This window comes from Chelon labrosus (assembly GCF_963514085.1).
Source record: "Chelon labrosus genome assembly, chromosome: 17".
Lineage (NCBI taxonomy): Eukaryota > Metazoa > Chordata > Actinopteri > Mugiliformes > Mugilidae > Chelon > Chelon labrosus.
This window is the reverse complement of record NC_140350.1, coordinates 1,943,956-1,970,043: the sequence shown is the minus strand read 5'-3', so window position 1 is coordinate 1,970,043 and position 26,088 is coordinate 1,943,956. Positions and strand designations below refer to the sequence as shown.

General features: G+C 39.9%; 3 protein-coding genes across 3 annotated transcripts; 2 read left to right on the top strand and 1 right to left on the bottom strand.

Annotated features, from left to right (window-relative positions):
• Positions 1 to 464: 464 nt before the first annotated feature.
• On the bottom strand, positions 465 to 6,089 carry LOC311502124 (cilia- and flagella-associated protein 100-like; the record flags this gene model as incomplete). Its single annotated transcript, XM_084564258.1, has 11 exons — positions 465 to 1,519; positions 2,110 to 2,203; positions 2,426 to 2,628; positions 2,847 to 2,976; positions 3,240 to 3,385; positions 3,496 to 3,538; positions 3,930 to 3,984; positions 4,879 to 5,072; positions 5,205 to 5,285; positions 5,383 to 5,636; positions 6,033 to 6,089. 11 exons carry the CDS (start codon positions 6,087 to 6,089, stop codon positions 1,394 to 1,396), a joined length of 1,383 nt encoding a protein of 460 aa, XP_084420384.1. The 3' UTR covers positions 465 to 1,393.
• Positions 6,090 to 11,972: 5,883 nt separating this feature from the next.
• Positions 11,973 to 16,315, top strand: wasf3a (WASP family member 3a; the record flags this gene model as incomplete). Its single annotated transcript, XM_084565467.1, has 8 exons — positions 11,973 to 12,105; positions 13,214 to 13,348; positions 13,433 to 13,586; positions 13,676 to 13,793; positions 13,883 to 14,067; positions 15,323 to 15,538; positions 15,634 to 15,938; positions 16,104 to 16,315. 8 exons carry the CDS (start codon positions 11,973 to 11,975, stop codon positions 16,256 to 16,258), a joined length of 1,401 nt encoding a protein of 466 aa, XP_084421593.1. The 3' UTR covers positions 16,259 to 16,315.
• Positions 16,316 to 18,916: 2,601 nt separating this feature from the next.
• LOC311502763 (V-type proton ATPase catalytic subunit A-like) lies at positions 18,917 to 25,319 on the top strand. The gene is made up of 15 exons (XM_084565132.1): positions 18,917 to 19,288; positions 19,827 to 19,935; positions 20,543 to 20,671; positions 20,847 to 21,061; positions 21,154 to 21,291; positions 21,378 to 21,529; positions 21,707 to 21,869; positions 22,057 to 22,165; positions 22,346 to 22,468; positions 22,559 to 22,673; positions 23,062 to 23,125; positions 23,221 to 23,424; positions 23,879 to 23,973; positions 24,317 to 24,488; positions 24,596 to 25,319. The coding sequence occupies exons 2-15, from the start codon at positions 19,854 to 19,856 to the stop codon at positions 24,686 to 24,688; spliced, it is 1,854 nt and encodes a 617-aa protein (XP_084421258.1). The 5' UTR covers positions 18,917 to 19,288; positions 19,827 to 19,853; the 3' UTR covers positions 24,689 to 25,319.
• The last annotated feature ends 769 nt before the right edge of the window (positions 25,320 to 26,088 follow it).

Sequence of the window (26,088 nt, the reverse complement as noted above, 5' to 3'; positions counted from 1 at the left end):
GATTTTAATAATATATATATATATACACACACACACACACACACACACACACATATTCTGGATATTTTACCTGCTATTTTACCTGCTATGATGTCTTCAGTATAGTGATGTCACTGGACCAGCTCTCGTTCAAACCTCACTCACTATCTGAGTGTAGGAAGTGCCTTCTGGTGTGACTGATCCTAGAGACACACCAAGAGACAGATGGATCATCAGCCTTATCTTATAATAAAATGGAAAAGAGGAACTGCTACATTCAGTCCACACTAGGTTTGAACTAATTTATCCATTTAATAATGATAATGAACAAATTGTTAGACAAAAATGTTCTGTCTTAGAGATATAAGTACAGTAGTAGTGATATAATTATGGTTATGACAGCCTGTTATTGAGAAATCATTATGATCTCAATTTCTGTATATTATCTTCATTCATGCATCTTCTGTAACCGCTTGTCCTGTGAAGGGTTTGCGAGGTGCTATCCCAGCTGTCACCGGACGAGAGGCGGACAGGTCCTGGACAGGTCGCCAGTCTATCGCTAACACAGAGAAACAGACAACCATTCACACTCTCTCACTTTAGAATCACCAATGAACCTAACGAGCATGTCTTTGGACAGTGGGAGAGAACCCACGCAGAAACAGGGAGAACATGCAAACTCCACACAGAAAGGCCCAGTCGGCCCATGGATTTGAACCCAGAACCTTCTTGCTGTGCCACACCACTGTGCCGCCCGTATATATTATCTGTTCCACACATAATAAAGTCTAATGGTTTATACACTAAAAGAAACTGTCCAGATTTTGAGGTACAGTGAATAAAAGATAAACATTAACATGTAAATTTGCAGCTATTTGCTGATAACGTGTTACTCAAAGCTACTTTTTAGTTAGAATTGTTGGGATTGTTTAATATTAGCACAATGTCTTGCATGTCCAGGATGGAGAACCTTAGTATCATTACATTTACTGGTATTTACTGGTATATGGCGTTGTCATTGAAGTGTGGTGACACTGAAAACCCAGTGGAGCACAGTGTAGCACATAATAATAAAGGTAGCATACAGGAACATGTATAGAATTATATTGCCTATCTATTGATCTATTTTCCCAGGGAAGGCTGGGAGGTTTCAGAACACACCCACCTCATCATGCTCTATAAGTGCAATCACAGGTTTAAACACTCAGCCAGTAAGAGACTGCAGACAGTAGGTAAAAAAAAAATAAATTGGTAGAAGTGCCAACAAAACTAAATGTAGAGATTGGAAACCCTAAGAGACAAAGGGCTAAATTGTGTAATCATATCACATCACATACTGTATGTAATCAAACTGCTTTACTATTACCGCATGTTTGCAGTGAAAACATCACATGCAAGTACTGGTATTTTATTTTTAGTCAGCGCCATCTTTGAAGAGGTAGTCATGGAGGTCCTCCTCTTTGTCCTCAACGGTGGCCTCCTCAGAGGCTTGGATCTTCTGTATCACAGGGATGCATCTGGGCATGAGCTTTCTTCCATGCTAAAAGAAAAGGAGGAGGATTTTTTAGCGATTAATTCAAATACTAAAAAAAATTAATTCTTAATTTCCTTTACGATTTGAGGACCTTGGTGTCTTTTTTTTTTTTTTTTTTGGTGTATTGAGCCGTATTCCAACGGATAACTCCCAAATCCAGTGACCCACATTATACATGCAGTACAGAGCCCTATCCCATCAGTCTCATCATAATTGGAGAGGTTACAGATTATGAGTGACTTGGAGTACCCTTCATACTTTCAGCATCTAGTTGACTTAATGTATGTCTGTGAACATCAGTATTGGCTGATGTTGATAGTTAAAAGCTTAGATGTCTTAGATAAGTCAGTTAGGCTGTTCTTTTTAATTCAGAGGCAGCGATTCCTCAGGCCTTGTATTGTTACATTATTTTGTTTGTTTGACACAACCACATGGCCCCATCCTCCTCCACAATATGTCTGGAGAACCTATAAGTAACTACTGAAACCAACATAAACAGTTTTCCTTATACTTTGACTCCCTCAACTTATTTGGTTGTTGCGTTACTGCCCTTATTTTCCCCTAGTTCCAGCAAGGGGCCATAACAAGTGACTCACAGTTTTCTTGGTATGTTCGTGCGATCTTCTGATACACTTTTTCCTCCTTTCCGCTTGTTTCTCCATCTCCAGTCTTAGCTCTTCCTCACGCAGCCTGCAACAGGAAATCACATGAATAAAGGAAATTTTTCCTTTGACAAAAATTTATACTGTGCCTGAAAAGTCTGAGAAACCGTTTGATTTACTGTCAACTGCAAGAACTAAGCTAATACATTACATTCATAATCATTTTATAATCTTTGTATGACAAAATATTCACACCATCTAATTGCTAATATAGCATCTATAGTATTTGTTGTTCATCAGTCAAACAAACCTGCTCCTCCTCTCCATGTCCTTGATACGCCTCAGAGTCTTCAATGTTTCTTCAGGGATGCTCTCAATTTGCTGGAGCAGCAAAGATGATCGATACTCAATACTGGACAGCTTTTCCAAGGTGCTGAGGATTGTCAACCGTTTATCCACATTGCCGGCATATACTTTTGAAACTTTCTGAGCCAGAGTATGCAACATAATATCCTGAAATTAAAAACATTGATGGATGAAGAGGAAAAATGGGGGACCCACGTTACATCTGGCATCAAAATTAGCATGCTGTGTGTAGTAGCCATCTAAGATGATATCTCGGTGTAATCAAACGGGTCTAGTTTCAATCTACAAGTGCAACTTCTTGATTTCAAATTGGGTGACGCAGAAAAGTGTGATCGTAGACCAGAGTGTTTTTCACTTTTCCTTACCTGGTCTTGTGTTTTTAATGAGTCATAGAGCTGAACTTTCTTTTTGAGAATGACGCATCTCTCTGTTTCTGCATCCAATCTGTCCTTCATGTCATTCGTCTGTAATGTTAGCTTCTTTTCATCCTCTTTCCTTCAAACAGAAAGAAGTTGGCACAGAGTTTTCACAAGTAATGTGTAATTTCATGTGTATTCAGTTCTTTGAATTCTGTTTTCCACATGAACCCTATGTGCTTATAAATACTCATGTGCATATAAATCACTTCTAATTGTCTTGTTAAAAAAGCTTTTTTAATGCTGCACCTTCTCCAAAGCTGTTTGTGCTTGATGTGTTTCGCTGTTAGAATCTACAGGACTACAGTTTAAAATTAGCCTTCAGACAAATGAGATTCTCACATTGTCTTTATGGTGATCTCAATGGTCTGCTCCATCATGTTGTCCATCCCAGTGGAGTTCTGAATCAGAGACAGATTCTGGTCTGTCAGCTTCGACAACAGAACCATTAGCTGCTGAGGTTCAGAGAAGTATAGCTGCAGCTTTTCCTGCAAGAAAAGGTTGAAGTAACACAACACTGTGAGCATCACAAATAAACACTCCTGATGAAAAGAGATGATCTCCGAAGTGATCTGATTACTAATTCAGGAAATCTGACCTCACAGGCTCTGCTGTCATTATCCAGGTTAGAATCTATGACACTGAAATGCCAAAGAGAGCTGAAATTAGTTTTTGGCTGTATCGCTTTCTTAATCGGCAACATGTTCAAAATGATCATAAAACACAAAAAAAAAAAAAAAAAAAAAAAAAATGTACATCAACTACTCAAATAAATTATTTCCATTTTATGCTACTTTATACTTCTGGCTCCACTATAATTTCAGGGAATAATTATAGCTTTTACAGCTGAAGTTACTAGGATATGCCTGATATGTTTATAAAATATGACAATTTGTTATTGAAAAACTACCCATCATTATAGACAAATATTTTTTTAACTGACTGCCTTAAGAAAATTAATTTGCAAATATTTTGATTGCTTAATTTCAGGACTGGCAATTGATTGTGTGGGTGTTTGCTTACAGAGTGTACCTGGGGGCTGAGGACAGCGTGGGCTCTTTGGTTGAAGATGGTGAGGTCTCCAAACCTGTGTAAGCATTATCATTACATCCTATCAATTACACCGTTTATAATTACAGATTAGGACATGTAAGACTCTGCTGCACCAGTTCTGATCATTAAAAAAAAAAGAAAAATCAATCTTAGGGAAATCCTCAGTTTTAAGTTTGAGTGTGTGGGTGAGGTTGCAGGTTACAACCAACTGAATACTTTTCTCCCTTGTCAAGCATGTCAAAAATCAATGCACTTGGTTTGTCTGTTTAAGATTACTGTGGTAACATGGTGGCACAACATGACGGGCTCTGTGGACGAGGTCCTAGTTCCTATGTAGATATTGAAGGACCTGAGCAATGGAAACAGGATTTATATGGGGCGTACACACATAACCAGCAGTAATGCAATGGAGGCAGTGATCGTTTACCTCAAGGAAAGACCACGACCAGGGTTAGAGCACCAGGCGAACCCAGATGGGCCAGCTCTGCTGTCATTGATGGTATTTGATTTTCAAACAGAGAGCATCGACTACAAAAAGATGTAGTTCTTAATGATCTATAACATGAACGGTAAGCTATAAATCTCTCACTGTTGAACTGTAAGATAGCTCTGTCCTAACACTAGCAATACGTTTATATTCTGCTTATTTCTGTGGAAACATTTGGACGGAAAATACAGAAGAGGGTTACCAAGACAACCAGAGCCACTGGAATGTCCACTTGCTATCGTTACCCATGATTATACACTAAAGAAAATTGTTAATACCATATTCCTAATCCGCCATATTAAACACACTGGTCTGTAATGAAGTGATCTTTTCAGGCATTTTCAAGTTGTTAATAAGTTATTGTAATCATTTTGAAGATGTTGTAGCTCCTACCATATCAGGGAATAAACTAGAACCACACTAGCTACTACCCCTAGCTACTATATTTTCTGAGATTGACTGGGTTTAGACACTTACCATTGGTGGTGTTGTGAACCTCAAAGCTCTGCTCATTTTGAGCATCTTTCAAAGTCTCTGCTTCTTGGGCTTCTTGCCTCTCCGTAAGCATCACCTTTAACAGAACGTTCCTGTGACCTTTACATTCATTCAGGAGTTCCTCAACCTTTTCCAATTCACTATGAAGAAGAAAGACCACGATTAGAACCATAAACAGTAGTTTGCCAGTGCATCCTTTTGCAAATGAATCATTGCACATTAATACTTGCAAATCTTTAGTTGACCTTAAGTTAATAGTATCAAATACTTACCTTTTCACTGTCCTTACTTCATCCGTTAATTTCTCAATCATTGCATTCTTCTCCTGTTTGGACTCGCTCAGTTTTTCAAAACTGACAAATGAGACAACATTACAAATATTACAACCCCGAAAAAAGAATGGATAATTCAGGCTTCAGATATAATGACAAGGAATCCACCAGTGCTTACAAGGTTAGGGCATCTGCGTATTTCTCCTCAATCATCTTGATGAAAGCTTCCAAGCATCCATTTTCTCTCTCTTTGAGGAGTTCAAGAGTTTTCACCATTTGGTCCTTTGCAGCAAAGAACTTGTCAAGCTTCCTACTCTCTTTCCTATCTTTATTTACATATATCTGTTGATGGAAGGGTAAAAAGTCAAGAGATTCAAAGTTTTCAAGAGTTTTTACCCTGTACAATGAAATTCTTGTTTTGCCATCAACTGACTAATGACTAATGACAAATGACTAACAACATAAAAAAATCTTTCAAATAGAATATAAAAGACACATATAATACAAAAATATAAGATAACTAGTGCCAAAATCGGGGAAGCAACCCAGTCGTGGGTGAACAGGGTGTATAGGAGATTCCCTGTGGGGTGCCAATGTTAGTGGAGATGCTGGCTGAAGTCCTGTTCCCAATCCTGACAGACTGGGCCTGGCCTGTCGATCAGAAAGTCCTGGAGCCAGCCAGTGTGGGGTGCAGTCTAAGTGTAGAGAGCTTGTGGGTGAGTTTGTGGGGTATGACCGTGTTGAAGGCGGAACTGTGGTCAATAAAGAGCATCCTGATGTAGGAGTCTTTATAGGTGGGAGAGAAAAATATGGATTTATTTAATTTACCTCTTGCAGTGTTCCCTGCACTGTCACGGAGATGAACTTGTATTTGGCGTCTTCCATAGTGCCTAGAGAATGAGGACGGATTTTTTGTGAAATTAATACCTTTGATTTAAGGGGATCCTGTTTAACTCCATACATATTTACATTTACCTTGTGTTTGTTTAAGGAAGTGTTTTAGTCAGGCTTTGCTCCTACTCTTCACAAATTACAAATGAAGAAACGAATGCACGTGGTTTTCTGTCAATGATTCTGTCTTCCCAATAATTATTCCCACTATATCAGGCTCTAGTTTTGTTTAAAATCCATACACACTCATTTCTCACTATTTTCCTCTACTGTAGCTATCAAACCTGAGCAAATATTGGGAAGAGAAAAAGCATTAATATAAAGGGCACTGTCAATTATCCAATTATTACACATAGTACGTCCTTGGTAAGCTCATAGTAGAGCTACCATGATTCGTTAGCATCGATAGTGGCCACCTGTCTAATCAATAACAGATAGCAGAGTTAGCTTAAATATAGCTTCAGTTATCCAGTTATTACACCTAGTACGTTCTTGGCAAGCTCAAAGTAGAGCTAGCTATAGCTAACATAGTTAGCATCGATAGCCGTCACCTCAATAACAGATAGCTAGCGCCATTTAAGTAAATTAGAGTTAGCTTAAAGATAGCTTAAAGATAGCTAGCAGTTAGCTAAAGTTAGCAGCAGCCTACAGCCAACTGTTTTATTTTAGAAATTAAAAAAACAACAACATATATTATTGATTATTATTGAAAATAATAATAATAAAACCTCAACCTGCTGTGCCGCCGGACCTTTACCTCTTCAACTTTATGACAACGGAGAAAAAATTAAACACCAAACTGGGTAATGGTATTTAAATTATTGATGCATGTTGTCGTGGTAACCGTGGTACCGTTTTTTGTTTTTATATTTTCGTAATCGCATCCGGCGGATGTAGATGGAGTGAAATGATTCTATCACAGCTGTTTAAAGAATTGTCGCACTCTTCATTAAAAATAGTTTGTTTTCATTGTGAAAACTATAAAGTCTAGAGTTGTTAAATAATCCTCATCACTGACTATGTTGACAATGACAGAAAGCGTCAGTGTTAATATTGATATTTTTCCATGAGAAATGTTATGTTATGTTCTTTGAATAATAACTTTTATATTTTTAAGTAATTATAAGATCGGACCATTTAAATGCATCTCACTTTGACATTGTGGCTAGAATACAATAGAATTGCTGCTTTTCATTTTGGTGATTTTTGTACATGGGCTTTACTGGAACATCTCAATTGAACAACAGACCAATAATTTTTGTTATTATTGTAGCTACACCTGTGTTAAAATGGTTAAAAAAATAGCTCTGAATGATATTTACTGTACAACTACATTCACAGATCTTTCTTTTTGTTTATTTACCTGGCACAATACTCAACTTCAAGGAAAAATAAAAAGCGAAACAAGTTACCTGTAACCCACTGTTTGCATTTATATATTTCCAAAAAGAAATAGTGCAATTAAATGAGCAGGTCACGATCAGCTGCTTGTTATTATACAAAAAGTGCAATATTACATATTTATACAAAATTTTACATTTTGCACTAGCGGCAAACACAGGTACACTAATTCTGGGAGAAGACAGGGAGAAACATACAACACGACAACAGTTACACAATGCCATGGATTATTCATACTATGAGCCATTATATTAATAGTGAATGATTAATGTAATTCTGATGACACTACATTATTTAAAAGCAAGACATCTGAGGAGAATAACATCTCATTCAACAGGTTTAACTCCAAAACTGGACTGCACTGATGGTGAAATGGGTAAGTACAGGAACATACAGAGACACTTCTCAATTCGATTGGGAAGCTGTTGAAATATATTTTAAGTTTATGTAAGTTATTAAAACATATAATATGATAAACATGTGAATAGCTATTATGCCATGTCTACCGTGGTTTCTTCTTCATTGAAACACTTCCTGTGATTGCAAAGACAATACTTTACTGCCCTCTAGAGGCAAAAACAACATGAACTAAACTATAGTGTATGACACTGAAATCATTTGCAAGACACTGCTCAATTAAATCAAATTACTGTAAGAATTCTGCTTTGATGATATCATTCATATTGTGTTGGACAGATCAAGTGTTGTACCCTATGTACCTAAACAATCTGTCTTCTACTTTCTCTCTCCGTAGCTGGCCTCAAGCAGATCTGCCGCCCCACATGACCTGGGTTCTGCTCAAGGTTTCTTCCTGTTAAAAGGGAGTTTTTCCTTGCCACTGTCGCCTTCAGGCTTGCTCCGGTTTCAGGCCGGGTTTTGTAAAGTGTCTTGGGACAATTTGTATTCTTATTGACGCTATATATATAAAATTGAATTGAATTAAATATTATTATTTTTCTGCTTTTTAAAATTCATACTGGGCACCATCACAAATTACATCAAGATAGCTGGATTAAACAATGTCTCTGTACAACAAGACATTCTCCTGTTAAGTTCTGGTTTTGTGATGTGCTACTAAGGTTTAAACCCCCATATCTGGGTTACACTACTGCCTTCCACAATCCAGATTATCCCATCTGTGATAAAAGAACAGTGTATACATATCTATATATGTATGTGTGCTAGTGTGTGTGTGTGGGGTGGTGGTGGAGGGGTGGGGGGGTAGCTTTCAAATCAAATTCAGAGTCTCATTTCACAATTAATCCAGGTCGTCCCTGCTGAGATGTTAACAGACCGGCCGTGACTGAAATGGTGCAGTTTATGACACACGGGTGATTGGAAACAAGAAGAAACACATATACATTTTCTGATCGCCTAACACATGAGGAATAATTATAATGGGAATGAATGGAGGGGAAAAAAACAGGAGAAACACAAGATGCATTTATCAAATTAAAAATATTTTGCACATAATTAAATGCCCTTAGGTCTTCGATTAATCAGTTAATCAACTACATCATCTGCAGAAAAATAATAAAACTTGTTTCAAAAAGTTAAAATCTATGTTTATGTATTTAGACTGAATCAGTGCATTAAATTATTAAACCAAAATCCTTGTAATTGGATCATGACAGTTACCAAAGCAAGTTCTATCCTTGGCTGGTTCTACCTCCCCCCACAAGATTTTGAGAGGACGAAACGACGAGACACATCACATCTGTACTGGCCTCTGGAACTGGCTTCCACACTATTGTAGGATCCAGTTAAAAATTGTATTACTGTTTTCTAAGAATCTGAATAGCTGGCCACCACCTTACTCGTCCGAGCTCCTACATTTCCACACTCCTGTCAGAGCACAGAGGTCAACAAACCATCTGTTAATGGACTTCCCTAGCTCCAGGCTTAAACACATAGGCAATAAAGTATTTTCTGTAGTTGGCCCCCAAACTATGGAACAGTGTACCCTTGCATGTCAAAGCAAGACTCATTTCTTCTCACTGACTTTCATTCCAGGCTGAGCAGGATATCTTGCTTTTATTGTGCAAACACAGCTTAAACTCTTGTTTTATGAGGGTTTTATTGCTCATTTTGACTCATATTTATTTGCTTTTATATTAATGGGGATTGTTCATTTACTTTTATGTGGTAAGTGTTTTATTTTTATTGACTTTGTTTTACGTGCCTTGTTTTAAAGATTTTTTGAAAAGTGTTGTAGGCTACAAATAAAGATTATAATTATTATATTATTATTAACTGAGGATAAACATGTACCATTGACATTGAATGTATTCAGTCATTCTTAGATGGATATGGAAATATGGAAGTTTCCATATCCATACAACTTAGACAGCTAATGACACAGTCCACACAACTAAGACCAATGCACCCTAATATAAAACGCTGTATGGCGAACGGCTGACAGGACGACTGTGATTGGATGAAAGGAGTAAATCTGCTGGACCAAATCCCCTCTTGGCTCAAGCTGTGATTTGGACCACGGATTTGTTTACAGAATGAAGTCCGCCCTGCAGAGATAGCTGTCACCGTTCAACACAGTGCAGGCTGCAGCAGACAAGCAGACAGTCCTTCTGATTTGGAGAAAACAGCTTGGACTCAACTTTGACAGCTACTCTTCTGCTTGCTGACGTGATAAAAGACATACGTCGACGCTAACCAAACGGCAGCTCTATGGTAGGACGGTGGCGTTTTTAAGATTCTTCTTGGGCCACAGATACGATGTTATGTGTGTCTTGTTTTGTGTGAAAGCATGTAAAATACGTGTTTTTAAATGTACAAACAAAATGTGACCAGGGCGCCTCGGCACACATGCAATGCATGATGGGAAATGATGAAGTATACATACTAGTATACCATTGACTGTATAAAGACAGTAAAACACAGTCAACGGTAAATCCAGTCAATAAGAATACACAGTCTATGGGAAGGACTCACAAAACATACACTGTGTGATTTAGATAGATTTTCCCTTGAATGATGATTTCCTTAATTTGAATCATTCTATTTTGATTCATTGTTACTATTGTTTAAAACACACCAAAGAAGGTGTCCAGTGTACTTGGAGAAACAATTTGGCATCTGAATTTATATAATCATCATATTTTATATGTTACTCATACACTTCTGTGCAAAAGGTAATGATTTATACTCTATCTGGAGCTATGGAGCTATAGGCTATTTCCCTTTTGTGCTTGCTAAGACAATGTTTCCCTGCTGAACTGTGGCAGAGGTATAGCAATACAAAGTGGACACTGGTACTAGCCTTTTAGATTCTTAATATTCATTCATTGATTCTTCTGTAATCGCTTGTCCTGTGAAGGGTCGCGGGGGGGCTGGAGCCTATCTCAGCTGTCATCAGACGAGAGTCGGGGTACACCCTGGACAGGTCTCCAGTCTATCACAGGACTAACACAGAGAGACAGACAACCATTCACTCTCACATGCACACCTACGGCCTATTTAGAATCAGTAATGAACCTAACGAACTTGTCTTTGGACAGCGGGAGTACCCGGAGAGAACCCACGAAAACACAGGGAGAACATGCAAACTCCACACAGAAAGGCCCAGTTGGCCCATGGATTCGAACCCGGTACCTTCTTGCTGTGAGGCATCACATGCTAACCACCAGTGTCGCCCAGATTCTTAATAATTTTTTTGAATAATATTGTAGGTTGATGTAAAGAGGGCTTTTTGGTAATCGGAAGTGTAATAATAGTATAGAGATAAATCAAACACTCTGTCAGACTTGTTTGCCGAGGTGCAAGCAAATTTAATTAAAATATGGTAGTTGTGGTAAGTTGATGTTCTCGCTCCTGCTTGTGATTACAGACAAGTGCTCAGTCCCTTGTTCCAAGTCCATTTGACAAAGTCATGTAAAGTGAATAGCAAATTTGCTTAGAAATGGTCACATCTGTTGTGTTTGCTTTTGTTGTTGCTTTTACATGTTAAACGCTTAACAGAGATGCCCAGTGACATACAATAGGTCTACCACTTTGACAGCAGGTGATAAATCGGGGTATTCAACAGCAAGTGACCCAATGTAGAATGCAGCAAATATAAGAAAACCCTAGAAGGTTTGATTTTGTCTGCCCATTATGCATTTTAAATTATTCAAAACACAAAGGAACATGCATACCCAAAGTTACAGTTGATAAAATAAAAAATGACAGCCGTAGTTTTAAAATATATTACAAGTGTTTTGATGTTAGTGTTTGTTTAGATTTTTGGCCTAGGAAATTAGTAACTTAGAGAAATCAATAGTGTATTTATTGAGAAAATGAAAATAACCTGGAATCTATGCACCATATGCATGTACACACCTTGTTTGATTACCTGATCTGGAGTTGCTGTATGAAAATGGATTTTTGTTCTACCCAGCAGTTTTCCGTATACAGTGAGCTGTCATCTCTGTCCTCTGTCCCCCAGCAGGTACGATGGCGGAGATGTAAGAAGGAGTCATGCCTCTTGTCAAGAGAAACATTGAACCTCGGCACCTGTGCCACGGTGCTGTGCCTGAAGGAATTGGCAGCGAGCTGGAATGTGTAACAAACAACACGTTGTCTGCCATCATCCGACAGCTCAGTAGTTTGAGTAAGATTACATTTACAGAGATGCATAAAATGTTCAGATGCTTCTTTATCCTGAGATCATTACAGGAAGTTTTTCCTCAGCTATAGCACAGCTGTAGACCAGTAGTCAAACATATGTTTAATTAACTTGTTTTATTCTAGTTTGGGCAATTTTGCTCTGGGGTTGGCGCATGTTGTCCTTACAATTTAAAGTCACTTTGATAAATGGGCCATTTATAATAATGGTCAATAATTCTTTGAGCAATAAATGTGTCACAATTTTAAAAGCACATCACAAAATTTGTAAATTGTATTTTGTGCTGTCAAAAAATATGACATTCAAGCACAGATTATTTGACCACACATATTGACATATACTTACTCTGTGCACTCAGGCGCACTTATATATTCTTAATCCTGTACAGGTTATTGCCAGAAAACACTGATTACTTGACTGTTAGGCTTTTAACACAAAACACGACACAAATATAGTATTAAGGTTAGCACATTCATTACCTGAGTCTAATTTGCCAGTAGTTTAAATGTGTCATTTATTGTTGGGAGTATACCTGTGTGCTTTTGCTATGTGGGTTATAGTTGCTATTCTGCAATTAAGTGAGACTGATTTCCTATTTTAGGAAGCAAATTTACTCCTGGACATCTGGCTGCTGGATGCTCCGATTAGTGTGTGTGCGTGTGTGTGTGTGTGTGTGTGTGGATTTAGTGAAGTTACAGAAGCTTAGAGCTTACCGTAACGCTTTGTATCACAGGGACATAAGATGGAGAGTAGGTGGGCGGAGACACAAACACAGGCAGTCTAATGATACCTTCCACATGAGCTGTTTGACATGTGCCCTCGCTTTATGGTGTAATATGCAGCAACTGAGCACTTAACCATAATGTATAATCCAGAGCATGTATACAGCAATAAATGGTTGATGTCACTAATGTGTGTTTAAGGTTGCAATACCTTTTTTTTATTATTATTATTATTATTTTTACTTGAATTTCTTTATGTCAATATGACAATATGCCGCTCATTTTGCATTTTTCTTTATTTAGCAAACATTTATATTTATTAACAGTGCATTCCTCTTCTCTGTGCCTCTGATTCTTTGCTCTGACTCCAGGTAAACAGGCAGAAAATGTTTTTGGGGAGCTTTTTAATGAAGCCAACACCTTTTACGTGCGTGCAAACTCTCTCCAGGACCGAATTGACCGCTTGGCTGTCAAGGTCACCCAGCTGGACTCCAGTGTGGAGGAGGGTCTGTCTGCTAATATAATATCTTCACCTGTTTATTTTTGCATGCTTTGTATTAGACTTTAAATTTCAGCTTTGGTGTTTACAGTCACTCTTCAGGACATAAACATGAGGAAGGCGTTCAAAAGTTCTACTGTCCAGGACCAGCAGGTTTTGTCCAAGGGCAGCACTCCAAACTCTGTTACTGACATGTACAACAGCAGCGACAGGCCTCCTCCTCTCAGTACCCTCACTGCATACAGGTTCTGCACGTGTTATTAAAAAATGCAACATCTAATCAGTTTGCATTTTCATCTAAAGCATCATATTGGAAATTGTTTTTTAAATACAGAGAGGATTCCACTGACGCAATGAAGTTCTACTCTGACCCGTCTTACTTTTTTGAACTGTGGAAAGAAAAAATGCTTCAGGACACAGAGGACAAGAGAAAAGAAAGACGGAAGCAACGAGTGAGAGCTCATCCTTCTGCTTTCTGTTCACATATTTACTCATACACAAGTGGTTGTTCATTCTTTGTCTCTTCATTCACCTTTCCCAGGAACAGAAGCGGTGTGTGGAAAGCAGCACCCTTCAGCGCGAGGTGAAGAAGGTGAGGAAGGCTCGAAACCGCAGACAGGAGTGGAACATGATGGCCTTCGATAAAGAGCTTCGTCCAGATCACCACCACCCACAGATTCTTCGGCGAGGAGCATCTTCTGAGGGATCACTCTCTCCAGATGGCAGGTGAGAATGTTTCCACAGAAAGTAGAGAAGCAACCAAAGTGTGCTTTTGATACATTTTTGCTGTTTTGGCCTTCACTGTAATGTCATATACAACCCCAGCATTGTCCTGCTAGTCCGGTGATGTCACATGTTTTGAGTGTTCCCTGTCACAAGTTTTAAATGTCAAAGAAAGCCATAAATATCTAAGAAAACACACCTTTAAGACGATTATATAACTGTATTTTATGACAATATATGACAATAAGGATGTTGGTTATATTTCTGGAAACGTTAGGGAAATCACACTGATCCGGTATAACATTATGACCACCTGCCTAATTGTGTAGGTATCCCTTGTGCCTCCAAAACAGTTGTGACTCATCAGAGAATGGACATGGGCCTTCTGAGGGTGTCCTGTGGTGTCTGGAATGTTGTTAGTGGGGGCCTTTGGGTCCTATGGGTTGAGGGGAGGGGCCTCTGTGGATCATCCCAGAGATACTTGATCAGTTTGGGATCTAGTGAATTTGGAGACCAGGTCATGTTTTCCATGTTTTTTTAGTTGTTCCTAAACCATTTTTGTGTCTGTGTCTGTGTCAGGCTGCATCCTGCTGGGGATGGCTGCTGCCATCAAGGAGTGTCATTGCTATGGGGTGGGGGTGCCTGGTCTGGTCTAGGTGGTTGGTACATGTTAAGTAATATCCACATGAATACCAGGTCCTAAAGTTTCCCAGTAGAACACTGAATTGTCTCAAGATGGTCAATGTTATTTACGTCTCCTGTCAGTGGTTTTAATGTTGTGGCTGATCGGTGTATCAAGTAAATAGGAATCAAATGTTAAAATTTTAAGTCTGTGTATGTGTGGGTCTGATTTATTCTACTTCAGAGGACGCACACTAAACTCAAAATGAATTAATTGAGGATAGCTGTTGCATTTGGGATAGTAGTGTGTCAGCATTGGAAAATGTTCATTTGTGTATCAGCAGTTAATTTGAAGTTAAGGCTTAGGGTTAGGAAAGTAGTGGCTATGTTTAGGGTCATGATATTTCCAGGAAATTAATGAAAGTCTGTGTAAATTCACAAAAAGAGACGAAAGTAAATGTGTTTGTATGTTGGAAGCGGGTAAGATCTGTTTTCACGAAAAGGACGTTGCGACCCAAATCTAGTACCTTTGTTGTGTAATGCTCCACTTTTGATTTTGTAACACTAAATCTGCCATCTGGATATGTGAAGGAATTTGTGTGAGAATCTGTCTGTCGTTCATTGTTTCTGTACGCAGGCCTGACCTCCTAGACTACCCCATCCCTCCACTGCCTGCCCACGCTGCTTTTAAGCATGCTCATGATTGTGTCCCTGGGAATGCGCAGCCCTCGCCGCCTGTGGAGCATGAGTACCACAGCATTGATGTCAACTACAAGAGAGTAACCTATGCTACAGCAGAGCCTCATGCTGCCAACCGAATGAACGGTCCAGTTTGTCTACCTGCAGATTACAAGTACATTCGTTTGTTGTTTGCATAATTCAAATTCAAATGTAATTTTCCCAGCAGCTGCTACATACAGTAATCCTCCTTCTATTACTGTCAAACAGCTCTGCCCCCCAAACGTCTGCCCCAGGACCACCAATCCCATCACCCCAGACAGCCTTTGGTTTTCCTCCAGGTGCACTACCACCAACGCCATATAATGGAGCTATGCATGCAGGTCCAGGCTACCCCTTACCTCCGTTACCTCCTGCGGGCCCTCGTATGCTCCCTACTCCCCCAGGGCCCCCGCCTCCTCCTCTCCTTCCCCCAGCTCCACCCTCACAACTGGCAGGACACAGTGAAAGCAGCAGAGCAGAGACTAAACCTGTGAGAGATGCAAGAAGTGACCTACTGTCTGCCATCCGCATGGGTGAGTCAGAGGATCTGCAAAATCAGATACATTTTACTTGACACGGATTTCTGCTGAGATGCAGACATAGTTTTCTTAAATTATATCAGCTGTTCTGTGCATGGCCCAGTAGATAACAGGTGTGCAATATTTGATGTTACTTAAATATAGTTGTGTCTTCATTAGGCATCCAGCTGAAGAAAGTCCAAGAGCAGCAGGAGCAGCAGAACAAGCGGGAGCCAGTAGGGAATGATGTGGCCACCATCCTCTCCAGACGTATCGCGGTGGAGTACAGTGACTCTGATGACTCTGAGCTTGATGACAATGAGTGGTCAGACTGACCGGATGCAAAATGTTGCATTGGCTCAAGTTTTGCTTTTGAATCACTCAGTTTGGCTCCATCTAGTGGACCCTACATATGCACAGCCACATGTTGCCAGAATACCATTGACTGTTTTGTATCCCCCTGTCCACGTCTTTAGACCCACCAGTGACCATCAGCAGTCAGTTCCCTGGCACCTGTCCCTCCCTAAACATCAAGTGAAGAGAGAGCTTGGAAGTATTAAGGTCAGGAAAGCTGCAGGTCCGGATGGCGTCAGTGCCATGCTTCTGAAGTCATGTTCCGATTAGCTGTCTGGGATCTTTGGGCACATCTCGAACCTTAGCTTGCGGTTGGGGAAGGTACGTGGAAAACATCCCGTGCGGCCTAAGATCCCACACCCCAAAGATCAGAACAGCTACAGTCTCACCTAATGAAGACACTGGGAAGGCTGATCCTTGCCCATCTGCGTCCTCTGGTGAGCTTATCTATGGACTCTTTTCAGTTTGCCTACCAGCCCATCATCAGAGTGGGTGACTCCGTAATCTACCTCCTGGAAAGCTCTCTCTCACCTGGAGAGGGCTTGGAGCACTGTGAGAATTCTGAGTGTTCTTTGAGTTCTTCAGTGCTTTCAACACCATCCAGCCTGTTATACTGAGGGACAAGCTGGTGCATGCAGGAGTGGACCACCACCTCACAACCTGGATACCTGACCAATAGACCACAGTATGTTAGGACACGGGACTGTGTGTCTGATGTGGTCGTCTGGAGTATGGGAGCCCCTCAGGGAACTGCCCTGGCTCCCCTCCTCTTCTCCCTCTACGCTGCTGACTTTAGACCCCTTTCAAACTGCCATCTACAGAAATTCTCAGATGACTCTGCAGTCCTCGACATCATCCAGGATTTGGAAGATGGAGAATACAGAGGACTCATCCGAGACTCTGTAGTCTGGTGCCAGGAAAACTGCCTCCAGCTGAATGTGGGTAAAACCAAGGAGCTGGTGGTGGATTTCCGCAGGGAAGAACACACATCGCACACGCTGGTAAACATCCAGAGAATGGACAAAGAGATAGTGAATTCTTATAAGTTCCTGGGTGTTCACCTGAACAAAAACCTGGACTTGTCTGATCATGCTAGGGCACTTTATAAGAAAGCCAGATCAGACTATTTTTGCTACACTTCCTTTGGAGCACTGGGAGCACTACTGAGTTCCTTCTATGACTTCGTGGTCGCATCAGCCATCGACTACAGAGCAACAGACAAAAAGAGACTGAACAGACTGGTGAAGAAGGCCAACTCTGGTCTGGAATGCCGTCTTGAGCCTGTGGAGGTCGTGGGTGATCAGAGGATGGAAGCAAAGCTGTTATCCCTGATGGATAACCTGTACCACCCCCTCCATGGCACTATAACAGCACGGGCAGCACCTTCAGCAGCTGACTGCTTCATCCGCGCTGTATGAAGGAGCGTTACCACAGGTCCTTCCTTCCTGCTGTTGTGAGGCTGTACAACAAAGCCTGCTCCCAGCAGACCACAAACATATATCTAGAATTACTGTATTATTGTATTTAATTAGCTATTTTTGTATTTATTTAATGTTTACTTTTCCTTCTCTTGTGTGCGCTGTCCTTAAATTACAAGCTAACTGTCTTATCTTATGTTGTTACTAATCCTGTTCTGCCATCTTAATATTTCACAATGAAATTGGATGACTAGCAGGAAAATGCACAGTTTTTAACATTGTGTTGGAGCAGTTGAATAGTTGTTTACAACTATTTAATAGTTGTTTAGGGCGCAGCATACAGTTTTAAGTGATCAGTTTTAACCAATATTGAAATGTCAGCCCTACGGTTTCTGTGTCATCCTGTAGTAACAAACAGACCCCTGAATACACATTCCGACATCATAAGATAAGCATATGCATAAATTATGCCAAGTCAAATTGTCTGCTCTGATAAAGACCTATTTATTAGGAGTACAGCACTATAAAGAAATATTCTTAAGTGTTTATTTTTTATACATTTTTTCAATTTCATGTTTCTGATCATATTTTGGACAACATGTACAACCTCCTATGTTATGTAAATGTTTTTGAGCACCAGTTCCATCGGATGGTTTGCAATTGCTGCCTCAATATTAAGTGTTATTAATAGCCTGAATACATTTTAGTTAACTTAATAAATTATCATTTGTTTTAATGTGTCTTTAAAACTATTGAAGTATCATTAAATGTGTCCAAATTAGAAAAGTTTATGCTGCAGTTGTCTCCTCTTTTTCCATCTTTCTCTTCCTCCTTGACTTCTTCCTTTTTTAAATCCTCTGGGTACTGGGGGTCTTAACCTTCTATAAATTATAGCATTATGGCATGAGATATAATGAGTTCTTGTGCACATGTGCAGGAACCTTTGATTGTGTATACATGACATTTTATGCATCATGTCAGTCAGCCTCTGGTAACATTATTATCTTGTTTAATTTCTGGTTATTGCTGGTATTATAGTGATGAGACATCAATCAGTGATTATAGAAATCAGATGAAAGCAAGTCCAGTTGTCTTTTCAAAAGCTTTTTGGATATACCATGACCTGGATGACTGAGAACCTTCACAGACAGATAAAAGCACTTTATTTTGCCTTCTGAGTTAGTAAGGAAGGCATATTCATACAATATGTAATTATGAGTTGGTCATGTGCACAAGCTATAAAAAATGAATGTATAAACATAACGAATGGGATGGCTATTTTCAGGTGGCCAAAAAGACGTTTAAATAAATACGTATCGCATCACAGTTCATTAATTGAGGCGAACTTTATCCAGCAGAGGTCAGTAGTGGAAGTGTGTGCTGCAGACAGATGGAACCAATCGACTACGAAACTGTTGACCGTCAGTCGCCATATTGGCTCTGCAGGCAGCCAACTACTTTACAACAGAAGAAGTCAGTTGAGCCATAATGGAGAGGTTTTCTTCCCGTGACAGTCGGGTGATTAGCAGAGAGAAGCTCCTCCTCAGCCTGCTACGGTAGAGACAAGCCTGGACAACTGCGTAACAATATAAGGTCAGCTATTTATATTACCACTGTGAGGTTTTATAATTCGTTTCTGCGAGTCTTAGGGCAAATACTTCTTGGATAAATGCTTATTTAGAATAGCCGCTTTGCGGTAATGATGTTTGCTAGCTAGTCACCTGACTTATACGCGCACACGCACAAATCAGCTTTGCCGTCGTGTGCAGTAACAGATATTACATCAATAAATATCTCACAAAACGTCTTCAGCGATGCTAACAGTGTTAACTTAAATTTATGTCTTCAATTCCTGGTAAAAGGGAAAGTTTTTACAGCTTTAGCATTGTTAGCTTGTAACCTTACACTGTTTAACTTGGCCATTCATTTACAGCAACCTGAACTCAACTGCACGTAATGGTCCTCACCTAAGTCTCCCTTCATCGTAGTGTGTTGTTGACCGTTAAATAAAAAGCAGGATAATACTGTTTGCTGTGTAACATTAGCTCTGCTATTATAAGAGGTACTGCATAAACTGTGTGGTAAATGCTGTCAGTTTTAATGACTTTAACCCATCTCCTATTCGTTGAAGGGATTTGGCAGGACAGAAGCCATCAGGATGGATACTTCAAAACTTCCTAGGATCCAGGATGAGGATAGAGAAAGCCAGTTTGGATATGTCCATGGAGTTTCTGGGCCAGGTCTGGTTTATCATCCTTCTCTTTAAATGGCTAGATTGCTTTAATCACATTATATGTAGGTTAATATTGTATGTTGATATTCTGATATTCTGGATTCTGATATTGTGAATTTCCTGGAAGATCAGTGGAGAAACTGGATGTAAATAAAAAGGCCGGATAGTATTGCTTTTTCGGAGAGTACATGACAAATCAAGCAACCTAATCACGTCATGCCATAATCCTTAACAACCCAGTACTATTCACATTATGTAATCCTTGCTCATTGATTTATATCATTGCCCACGACATCCCAATACACCCTGATGTAAAGGATTTCCGGGTTACATTCAATGTTTGTCTAAGTGTAGGACAGTCTGTAAAGGTTGACCCTACTAAAGCTGTAGAATATATCCATTTTTCTGAAATGCCAACTCATTGTTTGTAAGTATGTTCTTGCTCTTTTGCATGATTTTTAAATGATTAAACTTCTCAATATTGTGTTTATACTGCGTTTTTCAATGCAGTTCGGATACTGTGCCAATGAAAAAATGTCTACAAGAGAAATAAAAGTGTGTTCTTTCTCCAGCAAATGTGTTGATTGTGTCAATCTCTCTGATTTAATCAACAGTGGTGACAGCTACTGCCATGGCAGGAGCAGCTATGTATGAGCTGGTGCGTGTCGGTCACAGTGAGTTAGTGGGAGAAATCATCCGTTTAGAGGGAGACATGGCAACTATCCAGGTCTATGAGGAGACTTGTATCCTTTCTGCTGCTGTATTACCCACGCCTGTAGTAAAACTTGTCTGTTTTCCTTAAAACTGACCAATGTAAGAAATGCTACACAAGGCATCGTTTAAAACTACTTTACTGATAGCGAATGATGTGCCAAAGAGGTCATGGTTTGTTTGGTTTCCCCTAACTTGATTCTTCAGCTGGTGTGTCTGTCGGTGACCCTGTCCTCCGAACAGGAAAACCTCTCTCTGTAGAGCTAGGACCGGGTATCATGGGCTCCATCTTTGACGGTATCCAGCGTCCTCTGAAAGACATCAATGATCTCACTCAGAGTATTTACATCCCAAGAGGAGTAAACATTGGCGCTCTTAACAGAGACCTCAAATGGGAATTTAACCCTGGTCAGAGCCTGCGGGTAAGAAAAGTTCGCTTTCACTGTGACATGGATTATCACTGAATGTCTCTCCTTCAACCGGTCTGATGATTTTTGCACGAACCCCTCTCCAGGCTGGCAGTCACATGACAGGTGGAGATATCTATGGCATGGTGTTTGAAAATTCATTGATCAAGCACAAGCTGATGCTTCCACCTCGCAACAGAGGCACCGTCACCTACTTGGCCCCACCTGGAAGCTATGACATTTCTGTGAGTGTTGCTCCTAAAGCAAAATACTATTCTGTTTGATAAAAACTGATTTTTGGATCTTTCTTTTTTTTTTTTTTTGCATGAAGGACGTGGTCCTCGAGCTTGAATTTGAAGGCGTAAAGGAAAAGTTCACCATGATGCAGGTTTGGCCAGTGCGACAAGTCCGTCCAGTAACAGAGAAACTACCTGCCAATCATCCACTGCTGACTGGTCAGAGGGTTCTGGACGCACTTTTCCCGTGAGCGTTTCACTTAGCAGAAAATCATGCACTCATAAGTTAAACTGCCGGTTTTTAGTTATGGCAGGAAGTAATTATAAATTCATTTTTTTTCCACTTGTTGATATATGTAGAGCTTTTTATTTCATGCTGTGTCTGCAAATCTGTAATTTAGCTACTTACCTTTTTGTTGTCCAGATGTGTGCAGGGTGGCACCACTGCTATACCAGGAGCCTTCGGATGTGGAAAGACTGTGATCTCACAGTCACTGTCCAAGTACTCCAACAGTGACGTCATCATCTATGTGGGTTGCGGAGAGCGTGGAAATGAAATGTCTGAAGTGCTGCGGGATTTCCCAGAGGTCAGTAGAAGAATATGAAGCTTTTGATTTCTGTGGTATCTTCCCAATATGTTGCATACACTACTGCATTCGTTTTGGATCCACTTCAAACTTAAAAAAGAATACAATACAAATTGAATGTAACAAAACTGTTCAGTACAGTGCCACTGTTGACATAGATGATGTTATTTCTGCTCTTACCCGACAGCTTACTATGGAAGTTGATGGTAAAATTGAAAGCATCATGAAGAGAACGGCACTGGTTGCCAACACATCCAACATGCCTGTAGCTGCTAGAGAGGCCTCTATTTATACAGGTACCAGCCATTCACATTACAGAACAGTCCTATTGTTTAGTTCAACTCTTGCTTAATACATTTTTGTTTCGTTTTTTAATAAATAATTCTGTTTCTTTAAAACTAATGGGAAACTTAAAACACTCTGAAATCAGATTATGATTGTAAGTTAGGAGAAAATGTAACAGCTTGCCTTTGCAGGGATCACACTGTCTGAGTACTTCAGAGATATGGGATACAACGTGAGCATGATGGCTGATTCGACGTCTCGATGGGCCGAAGCTCTGAGAGAAATCTCTGGAAGATTGGCTGAAATGCCTGCTGGTGAGTAAACTGGTTACATGTTATTTGTAAACACAGAGTCAGATTAATTCTTGTTCAACCAATTACAGTTGTAAATGTTGTTGGCTGTAGATAGCGGATATCCTGCTTACCTGGGTGCCAGACTCGCCTCATTTTATGAGCGCGCCGGACGTGTGAAGTGCCTGGGAAATCCAGAGAGAGAAGGCAGCGTCAGCATCGTAGGAGCGTGAGTTGAATTAAGCAGATGGGTCTTAAAGCTTAAGTCCTGAGGAAATATAGGATTGATTTACAAAACCTATTGGTAAGATTACCTGGCAAGGTGGTGACCGCTACTGCTATTGCAGCAGCAGCATGTATGAGGTGGTGTGTGTTGGTCAGACATCTATCCTTTCTGCTAGGTAAGGTTACCTGATTAGGTAACCGAAGTCTTCATAGAGCCTCTGTCTGCTTTGTTGGAAAATTCCCTTAAAAGACTAAAACTAAGGATTAGCATGCATTTTAATCCTTTAAGATTTTTATAGAAAAAATGTGCAGCTGTATAGTACAAATCTCTGCAGGTAATGTCTGATAGCTATTGAGCTGGCCTTTCATTTAGTATGTTGAATTCCTCTTAGTGTGTCACCCCCTGGTGGAGACTTCTCAGATCCTGTCACTTCAGCTACACTGGGAATTGTTCAGGTAAATAATAGGTAGCAACTCTTCAGCTCTTGATCCTAACATTTGACTCTTCTGAGCGTATAAGAGTCTTTTTTTGTTTACTTCTCCTTTTGTAGGTGTTCTGGGGTCTGGACAAGAAGCTGGCTCAGAGAAAACACTTCCCCTCTGTAAACTGGTTAATCAGCTACAGCAAGTACACGCGAGCACTGGATGAATATTACGACAAACATTTTCCTGAGTTTGTTCCTCTTCGTACAAAAGCCAAGGAGATACTACAGGAGGAGGAGGACCTGGCTGAAATTGTGCAGCTTGTAGGCAAGGTGAGACAGGTCAAGTTTATATAAATTGGTTTGACAGGTGCTATGACCATGGAAGTATCAGGAGACCTGGGAAATATGGCTCAGATTACAGTTATAAAAGGAGTTGTAGTCCTCATAGGCAGATGTCATGTAATTTTGTATCAATGTCACAGAGGTGCTGCTGGCAAATGGAATATCTTTTTATCTACTCTAATTTGTACATGGCGTTGAGAAGATTTAAACATCTTTTAATAAAGTTCTTACAAGTAACTATGGCTCAAAACAATAGCCAAACAACAAATTTAATTTCACAATTAATTTCCTAAATATTTATTCTAAATGCGCACATCTTTAGTCAGTAAATAGATTTCATGTGTTAAACATGTGGTTTTAATCAACATGCTTCTGTCTGTTATTGAACTGTTATTTATTTTAAAAGTTAGCAGGCTAACCACTGTTCCTGTTTTGTTCACAGGCTTCCCTCGCTGAGAGTGATAAAATTACCTTAGAAGTTGCTAAGCTCCTTAAGGATGACTTCCTGCAGCAGAACGGTTATACACCCTACGACAGGTGAAAACAGCACAACAAACACACATGTGATCTGTTTGTAAGTTTTGAAAGGGCTTTACTACTTGTGTATGTATTATTTTTAAAGTCCCTAAAAGAATTTAATTCCTTTGCCCCACAACAACTGAAGACAAAAACCTTTTTGAAAAGTCTCTAATCTCAAGAATGGCTGTTACGCCACAATTCTAGGAAATCTAACCATGAGGTACAATAAATTCTTGTGGAGATTCCTGTGGAAATAATAAGAAAGTATGCTGATGTGAAAGGACATGTCTGTAAATAATTTGTCTTTGCTTGATTATTCCATAACCTGTAAACTTGCACACCCTTCCCTCCCTATCTTCAGGTTCTGCCCGTTCTACAAAACTGTTGGCATCCTCTCAAACATGATCGCTTTCTACGACATGGCCCGACACGCAGTGGAGTCCACAGCTCAGAGCGACAACAAAATCACTTGGGCCATGATCAGGGAACACATGGGAGAGATCCTGTACAAGATCAGCTCCATGAAGTTCAAGGTGCATGATAGTTTCGTGTGTATGTACGAGAGAGTCTTTTATTGTTTTCTTTCACAACTCAGGTTAAATAACTTCTTTTGCCTACTTTTGTTCAATGAACTCTCCAGGACCCTGTTAAGGATGGCGAGGCTAAGATCAAAGCAGACTACAGCCAGCTGCTGGAGGACATGCAGAACGCCTTCCGGACCTTGGAGGAATGAGTTTCCTACCTCTCAGCTCTTCTCCCAAAATATCCAAACCCCGGTGCAGTGCAACAGAGTGCAGATGAACTGGCCTTTGTTCTTATTGTTGACCTCAATCATGTGAACTCGACCATATAGTCCTCTGTGTTTACGTCCCCTTAAACATTCCATGAGATGCACAAATTTGCATTACATTTAGTTTATTTTGGGCAACTTAACTCCTTGAAAGCACAGTACTGGAATCCTCTAAGACCTGAAAATATTACAGTAACACGTTGTTTTAGCCCTGATACATGGCACTTATAGATCACTACACCACCATGCTGTGGTTGAAATCAGTGGGCCCCAATCAGGTTGCCCACTTGCACTCAGCTAGCTGCAACAAAGAGTGGAAATGTATGTGACGGTAATCAATGTAGATGCATTTGACTGATAACAAATGAGAACATGCACTTCAATAAAAGGGACAGAGACGTTGTGTTGTATCAGGGGCTTAAAGGCGTCGTTCCACCTCTTACCTCTTAAGTTTGATCGTGATGTTGTGGACTATGTACTTGATATTATGTATACAAATGTGAATGAATGGATCTGTTAGTTTGTGTTGAAACAGTCTCAATATTATATTCATCATACTTTACTGTCTGGTAAAATAAATATTTAAAAAAGCTTAATTGTATCAGTATGATTTGATTTACCATATGCCAAGAATTATTTTGTCTTGATTTAGTTCCATTTATGTTTGACCTTGATTGCAACTTCAGGACACAATTGTTCAGTGAGGGACTCTGAACTCTAGGTGGCGTACACGCATGGTTTGAATGATGCAAAAGGCTGTCAATATTGAATAAGGAGCTTTGCAGAAGTTACATTTTACACTCGATATCAATTGAGATAGATAGAAGATATTGTGTATCTTTAAATTTTTTTTCAAGTGAATTATATGATGCACAGTGAGTGATATGCCTAAACCCAAAATACCAGGACTAAAGTTGGCACTTCAATCAAATGCAAATATTCTTAACATTAAGTGCATAATTTTAGACCCATTTCACCTACGTACTTGTAGGTCTGAAAAGTATCCACCTTCTCCACTGAGATCTTTATGGGTCTGGATTTAGTCCTTGTCCTCTTAAAATCCACCACCATCCCCTTGGTCTTCTTAACCTTTAGCAGGTGATTCCTGCTGCACCAGTCCACAAAGTACTCCACCTCTTGTCCATCTCTAATGCACCCCACCACCACAGAGTTATCAGAGAATGTCTGCAGTTGGCGTGATTCTGTGTTGTACTGGAAACAAGCGCTGGTGTGTGCTTGTGTTAGCGCATGGGTAGATGCGTGTGTGACTGTAAAGGCCATTTACCATTTAACAGGAATGGCGACAGGACAGTCCACTGTGGGGCTCCTATCTTACAGGAGTG

Excerpts from the sequence above, each read along its gene's own strand:
- LOC311502763 (XM_084565132.1), top strand. The coding sequence starts at position 19,854 with ATGGATACTTCAAAACTTCCTAGGATCCAGGATGAGGATAGAGAAAGC. Across the intron at positions 20,672-20,846 it reads CCAGGTCTATGAGGAGACTT|CTGGTGTGTCTGTCGGTGAC; the intron begins GTATCCTTTCTG and ends TTGATTCTTCAG. Across the intron at positions 21,292-21,377 it reads CTGGAAGCTATGACATTTCT|GACGTGGTCCTCGAGCTTGA; the intron begins GTGAGTGTTGCT and ends TTTTGCATGAAG.